Raw genomic sequence first — 13,759 nt, forward strand, 5'->3', positions numbered from 1 at the left:
CCAATTTGTTTTGTTCTCATTAAGTGTAGGAATTATAATCAGGTATAATCTTAACTGACATTTTAGTTAATAATTCCAGCATTATTAGTGAAATGCCATACCCAAATGTTCTTGGCATTACATATTTACTATGAAGACAACTGAACAAAAATGTTAAAAATGTAATGTACTCTGTGATTTATGCATCTTACAAACCACGACCAGTAGTGTGGGATATACGTGTTGGAACACCTCACATGCAAAAAATCTTATGTTTCAAGTAATCGGGTTCATTGTTGAACCTAAGGGCAGGCCAAGCAACTTCTCATCTCCGCCATTTGGTTAAATCGATTGTTGGAAGATCGTTGCAGGGTATCATGGGATTGCTGTAAAATACAAAAATTATGTCATCCCATTAAGATAGCAACATTTCCGTCAGCATACTTCATGTGATCAGGTTTGACATTCGTATCCTATATAACTGAATGAGCCTGAATATGTTACATTCAAAGTGTGTCACGAGGTGTAAATGGATCCAGGTTACAATTCTGATCAATGTTCACTAAATGAAGTACGTCAGATATACCCTGTCGCTTATTAATATGAGTTCTGTCCGTGTGAAATAATTAATTACTGACAAGTGATGAAGCTAGATGTCTTCATTGCCTACCTTTCTTTTGAGTACACTGTAAAAGGATCTCTTTGGATGGACTTCACTCCTGAATTCCTACAAAGAATTTTGGCAAAGCGCATTCGTCGGATCTCAGACAGTTGTCCTGAAATAGAAAATGCCATTATTATTTATATGTACAATCACTTTGGAGAACAAGAGAGTATCTTTCCACACTATTGTCAGTGAAACAGCAAAACATTTTGATGAATAGCATGAAACGTCACACAAACAAAATTGTATAGCGTTTTCATCTTAAAGGTATGTTAGGTTATCTAATAAGTACATATTTTGACATAAAACAAATATGTTAACAAACCATACAAGCACGCAGAAATACAAACAAATTTGACAGTACCTGATGTAAAGCCCTTTCTTGGATGAGATGTTTCGAACCAGAATGAGTCGCCATATTTCAGATCATGAAACTGTTGACCAATCAGACAAGCGAGGAGTGGGCCCACTGCACCGCCATGCAAGTGTTGTTCAGCTACTGCACCGGTAAATATGTCGATGTCATCAGGGGAACTGAAGCAAGAATACACATATGTAAGGAGATCTTGAGAAATGTCAGAGAAGAGTTAAACTATCTTTATTTTTTAATTTTGTTACACTAATTCTGTTCACATATAAGAGTAAATTAGATAAGACAAACCTGTATACACTTTTCAAAGCAGGTCCTGCTTTACCAAATACACTGTCATCAAATGAAGTCACTTCCGATAGCTGGCATGCCTTGCGGAAGTTGTTGTATGATGGCAGGCCATGGTCACGACCTCTCTGAATGTTTAAGGACACGATGTCAAAGCCGTTATTGCCCGACGTCTCAAACAAATGCTCAGTCATCCCACTGTTGATGAAGCGGTTAACCTCCTGATGTCTGTCCTTGAGGATAGCCTTCAGCACGGTGTCCAAATCTTTGATGACTTCAGAAGGTCTGTTGAAGAGCTGTTCTATTGGTACATGTCGATCTCCGAGGGTAAGGAAACGTGGAATGGTGGAGTGGCCGTATCTGAAGGCGGCGGTGGCAAAGACGTTGTAGATGGTGGGGTTTTGGGTGATGTTGTACCTGAAGCTGAAGCCAGGGGTCAGTCTGTACTTCCTCATGGCCAAGGGCCCAACAATAATGGGCAACCATTCGCGGTAAGTGACTTGTTGGATGATGGCTGACACGATCTTTCTGGCCTCCTCAAACAAGACATCATCAGGAGTGGTCGATGGCATGACATCAGCAAGTTCTTTGACAAGACGGTTGTGTTCTCGGACAAACACGGTGTGTAGCACGGCCAGACCAGGGAACACGTTCACACGGTCGTCACCTGATGATAAAGTTAGTTATAAAGAAGTTGTGACAATGTTGTGAAATGAATTATCCATATCATTTCAAATTGTACCAAATAGTCATGTGTGAAGTACTTTATGAACAGACTCTGAAAATATTACTTTGAATACATTAATAAGTTGTATTTACCGGCTTCAAAACACCATTCGTTGGTATTGCTTGTACGACAGTTGCCTTGGTTGGATTCTGGCAACAGGTTATCTCCCTTGATTTTTAAGTAGGCTGAAAAGTTGAATGACGACATTTATTTGTATGTAAAAATTACTCTCGGGGGTATGCTGTCAAAATGTAACATATTTCTTTTATCACAAATTATAATTCATTGCTAAATATTGCCTGACTTACGTCCGTTCCTGAGGTGATTGATCTGATCCTGACTGAGGCCGTACACGTTAGAGGCGTCCACGAAGGACGTCAGTAGGTTCAACTGTTCCCGGGTATCTGGAAGTGACATGGTTTTCAATTAAACATGGGTATTATCATACAGTGTTGTTTATGGCTTCGTTACTTAATACGTTATGTTAAAAAGAACAGAAAAATAATGACTGAACAGCCCAATATTGAGATGAGGTAACCTTCACAGCTTAGTATTCATATACTCACTCCTTCCAGGTGCTGGGGCTGATCTTTTGAACTCCATGCAGTTCTTTTGGGAATGTCCTTCATTTACTGGCATGGTGATCGGGAAACAAGGGCCGCTGGAACAGCGAAATAGCAAAAGAATTAACATGTTTCCTTGTTCCAATCAAACATTGTTATGATAATGCTTGTGATATGTTATGATGCACAAGCACATGTATGTGATGTACTCGGGATTTTACAGTAGAGGTTTATGGTGATGGAAAGGCTTTTTTCTCTTTCATCCTTATTGTAATAATGTCTACAATGCCACGTAATTTCAAAGTCTGTTCTTTATTCTAAATATGACGACCAGTAATTTCGATTAACCGAAACAGAATGATTAAGTGTGGAAAATATAGAATGTTGATTGCTTACCCAGCTTGTACATCAGAATGCATCTCTCCTGTTGTGTGACCGTCGCAACATTTGGAGTGAACATCACCTTGAAGGAATATGAGGATTTGTAAAGTTCACAGATGGATAGCTTAATGATGAAAATAGGTTCGAAAAATATGGATTACAAAAAAAAATATATCACAGTTTGTCTGATTTCAACATCACACTTCTGGTCACTTTGATAGTCAGAGAGTTTTGGCCACTTGGCACCTACCTGCATGGAGAGGAGTTCCGGTGAGATCATGGTCCACAAACTGCCCCCACTGCATCACCATCACTGTGTGGTCGTTAGAAGGACTGTCAACTCCCGGATGTACGGCCACACTGATGGCACGTGGACTGGGAAGGGGATAACCATCAACGCCTCTCATTCGGGGAACGAACTTGCCTGGAAAGCCAAACCTTTGCTTTAAAAATTCCCTTGCGCATAGTTAGTTGTGATATTGAAAGGGCATAACTAAATGTCAATGGAATAATTACAAGACTTGCTATCAAACGGTCTGGTTTATTAATTAATTACCATGGTTATTAGCATGAAATAATGATTTTTAAGTTCTTATATCAATATGATATCAGAAGAAAACCTGCTCTTTACCATCATCATATGCAGGATCAATAAATCTCTTGAATGGTTGGTTGGTGGATCCCCATGTTGGCCAGCGAGCATTGTTGCAACTTCCGTCCATTGTCCGGTAGCCGACGTCTTGTTTGCAGTCGATAGAGCGCCGTCTGAGAAAGTGAATGATGTTATCAAATCTGATGGTAATTAGTGTCGATATCAACTATATTAAACTCTCAACTACAAACGAAGGTGTCCATAGATGAGAGTTAGTACGAAACTGACCTGATGGTGTGTTTGTCTTGATACTTGGATGTGCTGATGTCGTCTAAGGAGATCTGAGACGTCTCGGCGGCGTCAGCCAGTGTACAAACAACATACTTGTCTTCGTCATCAACTACGTCAAAGTAAAGGCATCAACACACTGTTTACTATCATGGGACAATTTCAGTGTCATTTTACTTCGGAATTCTTATCAAAGGTCCCAACATCTGAACTAGTTGATGTTATAAAGTGTATAATGATGTTTGAAGACGCGTATCAGCAAAATATTTGTTTCAAATAAATAGAATTTGTAATCGGTGTGTCTCATATGCAATAAATCCTTTGAAGTATACACATATAAGTTATATTGTTTCAAAACAAAGTGAGTATCTAAAGCATGGTATAATGCTTCACAATATAATGAAAACTGGACTAAAGTAGCGACCAATTCAATGTATTTACTGACAATAAATACAGTATGATCAGATTTGTCAGTTAAACAAATCGCCAAATCATGGATAGTGATGCCGTCAATGTTGAACATTTAACTTCTTACCATGCAGGAGTCTGAACATGATGTCCATTATTCTGATTTCTCTGTCCAGCGTTTGTCCTTTAACTGTTCCTTGGTTGTCACCCCACGTCGTTGGTGAAGTTTGTGTCGCACCAGCAACATAATCTAATAGGTAAGTAAGTAGGTTTGAACATCAGCATAGAGAAATAGGGCTGTCATAGATTATGAATGCAATCGAAAAAACATTCATACTCCGCCACCCTATATTTTCTTCTGTCTAGTTGTGTTAAACCGGGTATGTGAAACAATCTGGCAGTATCAAACCATCGTTCAGGGTATATCCAAAACCATATTTACTCATCTTATGTCTGTATATCTCTTTCAATCTTAGAATTCAAGACAACATTATTATCTCCAACCATCGTTACATCAAATGTGTATCTCGACTTGTAACAATGTACCCGGTGTGAACTTACTGTTCGTTTTGGACAAATCAGTGACATCGTCAGAGAATTTCTTGTTGGTCTCACGGTCCATTCCAAACAGATCTGATTGTATTGCCTGGACTGAAGGAAAGGTAGTTTACTAAAAAGCTCAGCTAAACAAAATATAATATCTATACTTTAATGCATTCAAATTATATTTAGTAAAATTCATTAAAAAATTTACGTCACTACATTGAAGGACTAAGCATAATAGTTAGTAGAAAGTTGGCATGTTTAGAACTGATATCACTTTATTTCAGCATGTAACATGATCCCAGTTGCGTGAGTTACACCCAAGCAGAAGGAACTAAAATAGTATTATTCGATCCTTCACTATTGCTTGTCAAGATTTATTTCATTATTTTTAAAAGACTATACTCACGTTGCTCAATGACGGAATTGATATTGTTTACCTATAGGGAAATGAGTGAACATCGGTTAAATAATCGGTCAAGGTTAAAACAGATGTGATAATTTCAAACACCATTGGTCACCCATAAGTTTGAACATGATGAGAGAAAGCAGTTTTAGAACCATAAGTCCATAGTTAGAAATTACATAACATTTCTTATATGTACTGATTTTCTACAGACATTCAATGGCCAGATAAATACTAATACCGATAATGAGAAGAAGAATAAAAAGAAAAAGTAGAAGAAGAACCCAAAAACAACCTACCTCTTTGACCGCCTCTCCAGCAGTGACCACGGTCAACATACACACAAACAACACAACTTTCATCGTTTCTGCTTCTGTCCAGTACAAAGTTGGAATGTCTGATACACCAAAGATGGGACCGTGTATTTATACTCATATTCCTGGATTAAATCAACACAGATTACCCTTTAATTCACTCTCCCCTGGTGGGTATAATCCGACATCTACATGGGGGAACTAAACATTTTGGATTATGTAGAGGCAGGCTGATTATCCCGGAGCAGCGTCATCACCTCCATTGTTCTTGGTGTGGTGTATAAACACCAATAACGAGGCAGTTGGTAAACTGCTTCTCATCAGAGGGTATTATTGACATGCATTGTTATGATTATATGTCATAGTAATGTAAAACTAAGAACTGAAACTGGAGAAAGTATTAGTTTCTTGTTAATTGACCTAAGGAACTAATAAAATAATTAATGTATCCAACAATCTCTAAGGAACTTCTCCACAAAATATGTCACGTGACCCTTCCCTTCAGATATGTAGTTCTTTTAGCTTGAACATCACAAGGATCTAATCAGTATATTAAATTTAACTTGCTACTGTAATTTTAATCGTTTTCATAATATACTTTGAGGACATATTTTCAATACACCATCTCTTTCTTAATCCGACTAACAGGATCGGATGGTCAGGCTCGCTGACATAATTGATGCATGTCATCGTTTCCCTTTTGCGTAGATCGATGATCATAATGTCAATCACTGGATTGTCTGGTCTAGACTTGATTATTTACAGACTGCCGTCATATAGCTTGAATACTGCTTAGTGCGGTTAATTCATTTTTATTTACACAGAGAAGTTTTCAAGTAGTAGTAGTAGTAGTAGTAGTAGTAGTAGTAGTTTGTTGTTGTTGTTTTAGTAGTGGTATCCAATACGTGTCTGAAGTATCACGTGCCCATGTTATCTGCCAAAGATTCGCTTATCCATACTCGATGAAACATACATACTGACTGTTGCATATATCAACGTTGACAACCAGTACTAACTTTCCAGAATTATTATTGAGATATGTGTGTACAACATAAAATGTACGACTGGACTTCGTGTTTATGAATAAGTGGAAAATTTACGATTACATTGAATTGTCAGTTCCTATTAGCAATATCGATGATGGACAATTATTTTCAAAAGTTGACCCTGCATGTATTATTTCATTACACGCGGGGACTAGAAAATCCTCCAGACACAAAACGTGGTAACTATTTCAATGTGTCCCAACACTTGTCTACAAAACATGTCAAGAACAACTCCTGATGAGAAGCGAATTACCAATTGTCTCATCATTATTATACCACTCAATTACAGTTGATGACGACACGCCCACATCAACACCATTCATTGATATAATCCCGGATTTGTAGCGAAAACAAGATGTAAACTTATCACGGATTATCATCAGCATCAGCGGATTACGGGATAATCTGTGTTTGTTTATTCGGCAAACATGGCTGTCCAAATATGTAAGAACCATGCCCGATCTTTCCACTCTCATATGCCAAATATTAATACAATCATTGCTTCGTGGCGCAACCTACATGTGCATCTGTATCCCTCTATAGCACGTTCAGTGCTTTTAATGTATTTAATGTATCCTTTGATATGAAAAGTTTGTATACTAATATACCCCATGATCTAGGACTTGAAGCAGTGCAATATTAGTTGAATAAGCATCCAGATGCCATTGACTGAAATTTCACGCATACGTTCATCATGGAATCTTTGAAATGTATACTGGAGAACAGCACGTTCTATTTCAACAACAAGTTTTATCAGCAAATAAACGGAACAGCCATGGGAACAAAGTAGCATACGCCACTCTGGTAATGGGATACTTAGAAGAAATGTTATATTCCAAAGCAGATTATTTGGTGGATGTAAATACAGCTAAACATATTCAAACAGACAGACAGACAGAAGTTTATTCAATTTTTTAGGCCATATGACCTATAGTACAGAAGTGGGGTTTGTTTTGTATCAACATTGTACAGTCACGTGAAGGTAATAATAAGTTTACATATGATATTAATGTCTAATTTCAAAAATCTTCTTCCGGAATATTGACAGAGATGATATTGTAGTAGCATTGCGGGAGTTCAACAAATTTTCCATCAGCTGTTCATCTTTGTACATAGTTGAAATCATAGGGAGGTATCTATTTCTAAGAAACTGATAATACAAATGAGAAGTACATGAAACTCATCCTCAACATAGCTTTCATTACAATAACGGCATAAACTACTTTCTTTATCTTGTACATTTTTCTTTCTGAGATTATTAACATTAAAATTATGTAATGATATACGTAATATAAACAAAGATCTTCTCAAAGTTCTATCCTGAAGTACAGATACATATTTTTCAGGAACAAGTAATGATTTTATATTCGTATAATGGCATAAAAACCTTGAGGATGATATTTGACAGTGCCAATCTTGTGAAAATATATCAAGTAATCTTTGCTTAAGCATGAAGATAAATAATTTAGCATTTCCAACACCTTGAGATATCCATGCAAGAGAAAAACCAGACATACAAAGAATATTCCTGATATCAGACACCCATAAACAATATTTACCATTTTCATCCAAGGCTTTTAACATATTATAACAATGAAGAGGTAATCTATTTGAATTCATACGTAGTAGCATTATCCAATATTTAACTGCCCGTAGCTGGGATGAAGCAAAAAGACTGATACGACCAGTTTCTCCTAGAATGGCTTTGTTAGAGGCATATTTACCAACACTTAAAAAAACGTTTAAAGTACATGGCATGAATTTTTTCTATGGAATCATTATAATGACATCCCCATATTTCTGAACCATACAGAAGAATTGGTGCTATTTTTCTGTCAAAAATGTCCGAAACAACTCGGAAAGATATAAATTTGTTTTCTTTAAAAGCTCTATAGACAGGAATCAAGGCTTTAGATGCTTGCAGAGCCAACTGCTTACATGCTGTTGACCATGATAATCGAGAAAATACAGTCAATCCTAATTATTTATAATATGAAACAATATTGACTGTCTTATTACCACACGTCACTTTTTCAAATTTATTTAAAATACCACCTTTTCTGAAAACAATAACATTTGTCTTTTTCAAATTTACTTCTCACAATATAGCTTGAGAACATTTAACTGTTTCTGGAGGCCACTAACTGAAAATGATAATAAAGCAATATCATCAGCAAATAGTAACAGCATTATATCATTCAAGATAAGTGTTTATGAAATTTGTTATACTTTTCAGATATTCAGGGGGTATACCATCCTCACCAGCTGCTGTATCCACTTTTAACTCATTTAAAGCTTGTTTAATTTAATTTTCAGTAATTTCACCTGATAAGAACTGGTCAGTAAAAGGCATATCATTACAATGTTGACATGAATGGGAATCTACAAATTCCTGAACTGATTTATCAAATTCATTCACATCTCTCTTAAAAGCTGGATTTAATAAATCCTTAAAATATCTAAACCAAGTGTCAGAGGTTTTATCACCTTGTCGTGCGTTACTTCTCAAATAGTGCTTTATAGTCTTCCAGAACTCTTTACAATCACCCATATTTGCAGCCTCGGTTAATTTCTGACTCATATGCATTTTATACTCATTTTGTTTAGTTTTACACTTCTTTCTGAATTCAGTTTTTGCACATAAATAGTCTTTTAAGTTTGAGTTACTCTTGAATGATCTGAAACGATTTAGTAGCATGTATTTCTTAGATTTAAGTTGACAGCACTCTGCATCAAACCATAACGGTTGCTCTTCACAGGTTTTATTTCTAGACCATCTGCAGACTGCCACCGCCTTTTCCCCACACTAGATAAGTATATCAGCTAATTTCATAACTGCAGCGTTTATGTCAGTTTGCAAAACGGAAATAAAATCGTCAAACATTCGACTGCTTTCTCTGCTAAAAACATATTCTTGATATGCTGGTATTCTGTCTATAGGAAGCCTATATTTAGGAACAGGAGTGAGGGTAATACCAACAGTGTTCTCTGTAGCTTGCTTACTTTGTAACTCTGACGTGAAGACATGTTCCATACTACATAGAATCGACAAGTAGTCAGACTCGGTTCTGTTAAAAAACACCAAATCAATAACCCTAGCGAAAACCTCAGATGATACAATAAAGTAGTCAACAGTACTACACCCAGTATGGGAGACAAAAGTAAAATCTCCATTTCTATCAGATGTAGTGGATGTAAATACAGCTAAACATATTTGTGAAACATGGAGAAGATATCTGGACGACAGTTTTATTATTTGGTTCTAAACAGTGAAAGAGTTTCCGGAAGATTCTGGATCCGATCTATTTTCTATGGAATGTGACCACAATGAGATTTCATTTATTGACGTGGAAGTTATTGAGCAGGGCGTCCAATTGAAAACAGATATATACCACAAGCCGACGGACATGCATCAATACCTACAATTCAATTCATGTCATCCGCGGCACACTCAAATTGATATTCCATATTCGATGGCAAGAAGAGTGTGTACTATTGTTTCGGATGTGGACACAAGAAACCGAGGATTAGAAGAATTAAGACATATCACCAACTACAAGGATATCCATGTGGAGTGGTTAAAGACGTTGTAAATAAAGCAATGAAAATTCCACGAGAAGCATTAATGAAAACAAAAGAAACAGATACAGACACGGACATTCTTCCATTTGTGTGTACCTACAATCCTAGAAACTGTAACATTATGCTCTTTATAAAAGCCAATATTCCAATTTTACAGCAAAGTAAAACTATGAAAACATGTTTATCTAAGTGTAAACTTATAGGCAGTACTAGACAGCCTAAAAATCTCCAAGTTCTAGTTTAAGTTCTCTGTACATCCAAATACTCACAAAATACAAATACCGTCAGTGTAACAAAGTGTAACACACCTCGATGTGGAACTTGCCCAATAATAATTGAAGACTGTAAATTTAAATTTTTCCACGATAAACTATTTACTGTTAAAAACAACATGAATTGTCACTGTAAAGATGTCATATATGTTTTAACATGTGCGAGATGTGGTGAGCATTGTATTGGAGAAACTGGAATGCACCTAGAAGACCGAATCACTCTGCACAGAAAACAAATTCTAGATCCAAATGTACGTTGTATAAATGTAAGCAAATACATTGATGAATGCGGGAATGGTCATTATACTGTCTTTACACTTTATAAATTATATATATGTATATATATGCATTTACTAAAGAATTGAACGTCAGTTTGGATGGGTTCATTGAAGTGTGAACGATTTAATAGCGATGGTTAAACTGTGTGAACCCCCGGGCTTCTTATTATTTCATACTCTGTAGTTTACTGGTCCCGCCGAATAATATCGTAATAATGTTTGCTTAAATTTGAAGTCCTCTGGTTTCGCCGAAGAACATTGCAACAATGTTATTTTGCCGGTATTTCCTGGCTCTCGGTCACATACGTTTCCCCAAATTTACAAACAATATTTGGGATAAATCAAATCTTAACAATAGGTTACAGGAAGGTTAACAAAAATATAATCATTGCCTCGATGCACCGAGGCGAGATCAACCTTCAAGCGCGGATTTATATATATGACATCACATAAGTTTGTAAAGAGGAGCATTTCGAGTCGAACGGGAGCATATGGATGAAATTTATACTTAATGCTGTTGAAAATGACGTTTATGGGGCAGTTATGGAAAACACCCCGACGCGTGAACCCTCTCATAGCACTAGCAAATTGTGAATATTACCGATTTATGAATGTGTTGCTTGTGTTTGGATAATCGCACTGGTGGGGATTGAACCGAGTGCTCTGAAACTTATGTGTTTTGTGTACATTTTCAACGTCAGAGTGTGTTATATTTGGAGTTTGGGATTTGTCGCGTGTGCTGTAATATTTTGCCTAGCTGGTGTTTCTTGCCACCTGGGAATGACCTACTGTATGACCAGCTTCATTTCTGGGCCCGTCACTCCTCGTGTGCCGCCGGTTCTCGGCCTAGAATGCACGGAGAAGGTCGGCCAACTCAGAAACCGGAATAGTATATTTCTAATTTCGTCTGCGGATATTTTCTCGTCTCCGTTGACCAATCGGTAAAACAGGCAAGTGTTTGGGGTTTTTTTAAATTTATGTTGGTGTTTTATGGTTTCTCAAAAGCTTAGATTTTTTCCCCCGATGCGATAGTGAATCAGGTTTTAGTTTGGGATTGATCAGAAGCATTCTTTGCTCTGTGTCAGCGGCTACATATGAGCAGGGTACTACATTGTTTTCATTGTTGCTAGATTCCTGTCATTTCCGAAAACAAGGCATCAAAATCAATATCGCTCAATAAATCAATTTCGTTCACCTCAGTAATTTTACAGAATTAATTTTCTTTTCTTGCATTATTAGTATTGAAAGATAGCCATTCCATATCCAAATCACCATAAGGACAATCCATTTGGTTTCATGTAGCAGCTAGACATCAAACACCAGAACCAAAGCATTTATTCATTGATAGTCAGATGAAATGTTACAAGACCAAGCAAAAATACTAAATTAATTACATTGCTGATAAATGTAGAGAAAATAGAAAAAACGAGTTGATCGTAAACACCGATCGAAAATTCGGGGAAACCCCGGAAAGTAGTTCCGGCAAAAGTTCACACGATCAATTTCGCAAAAAATTGTTCACCTCGTGTGTTCACAGGTGTGTGAACTCCAAACTGATCACGTGACTACCCATTCAGCCAATCAGCATGAAAGAAACAGTGTAAACTTCAAAGTATGAAATTATTTGCATTTATGTGTCTCTTAGGTCGTTTTGGCTGGACAATACACGATCTATGTTGACATATTTAATAGATGCATGTATTACAATTTGCACTTGATTTAGGTATGTCGTGTGACGCAACAATAAACTTTATTCTTATCGTATGAACGAATCAGATCAATGGAAGAGCACCAACTCACGACAACTGCTCATCGTGTTCATTGACAACGGGATAATGAATGATTATATGTGTGGAATAATGATATCAATTGTAGTTATTTTCACTCAAAGACGACCATATATCGATCATTTGATGACAGCGTTTATTCAGTAATATTTTTTTTAATTTGAAGTTTACACGATATACGGCTTTTCCATTGGACGAGAGGACGGTCACATGACCTCGAAATTGACGTTCATAAGTGTATGAACGACACAATTTGACGTTCATACGTTTTTCACGAGACCGTGTTCTTGAAATGACGTCAACACTGACGGACTACTTCCACATTCCTGGGGAAACCCCTGGGAATTCCCCAGCACGAAAACATACATAAGTGTTCTATATGATCATTTAGAACCTTTATTCTTGGTCTCAGCGTTTCAGTATACATTGAGAAATGTCAGAGAGTGTCACTACATGATTGTTTACGAATATCCTCGCCACGGCCTATCCTAATGAATAAACGAAGAAATGCACATCTAAACTATCATAGTATCGACTCGATCCGTCTCTTCGGCTGACAATGACCGTCTCCAGCAATCTATGAATTTACCTTTGTGTCTGTTTGACGCATCTTTATTCACCTTTCAATGATCGGCCAGTTGATCAATGATGACTAACACATGTAACCGCCACAAGTTCATTAACAACTTCGGAAATCTCTCCCGTCACGTTTATCGTGTCGGCCATTTTGACGTCTTGTACTTGTTGTAAATGTATTACGACGCGCTGTCATTGTGACTGACTTAATGAGGTAGTTCTTTACAGAACTTTCTCATCTAATAAGGATATGATTTGAAGACATGTGCTGCGTAAGATGTTTCTGAAGAGCAAGTTGTACATCCATACGCTCATGCCACTTCTCTTTTTTAGGAACTATTTTACTCCGCGATATAGCTGGTTGTTGTATGGCTCTCATTGTAAACATGAAGTCGGAATACGGGATAATCTGTTTTTCTTTATATGGCAAACATGGTTGTCCACATATGTAAGAACCATGCCCGATCTATCCACCCGCATATGTCAACTATTAATACAATCATTGCTTCGTTGAGTAACCTACATGTGCATCTGAATCCCTCTATAGCACGTTCAGTGCTTTCAATGTATTTAATGTATCTTGTATATTTTATGTTTGTTTCATATATATATATCTATCTATATATATATATATATATATATATATATTCGCGTATTGGAAACATGATCTGTGACAATATGAAGAATAAACATAT

The 13,759-nt window shown here is 36.8% G+C and overlaps 1 protein-coding gene across 1 annotated transcript; it reads right to left on the bottom strand.

Annotated features, from left to right (window-relative positions):
- Positions 1-162: 162 nt before the first annotated feature.
- LOC125378346 (peroxidase-like protein 3) lies at positions 163-1,786 on the bottom strand. The gene is made up of 4 exons (XM_048393793.1): positions 1,305-1,786; positions 1,008-1,177; positions 650-755; positions 163-365 (listed from the first exon to the last, which is right to left on the bottom strand). Exons 1-4 carry the CDS (start codon positions 1,754-1,756, stop codon positions 305-307), a joined length of 789 nt encoding a protein of 262 aa, XP_048249750.1. The 5' UTR covers positions 1,757-1,786; the 3' UTR covers positions 163-304.
- Positions 1,787-13,759: the final 11,973 nt, after the last annotated feature.

Source organism: Haliotis rufescens, unplaced genomic scaffold (assembly GCF_023055435.1).
Source record: "Haliotis rufescens isolate VD_foot unplaced genomic scaffold, xgHalRufe1.0.p SCAF_12, whole genome shotgun sequence".
In the NCBI taxonomy this organism is placed as follows: Eukaryota; Metazoa; Mollusca; class Gastropoda; order Lepetellida; family Haliotidae; genus Haliotis; species Haliotis rufescens.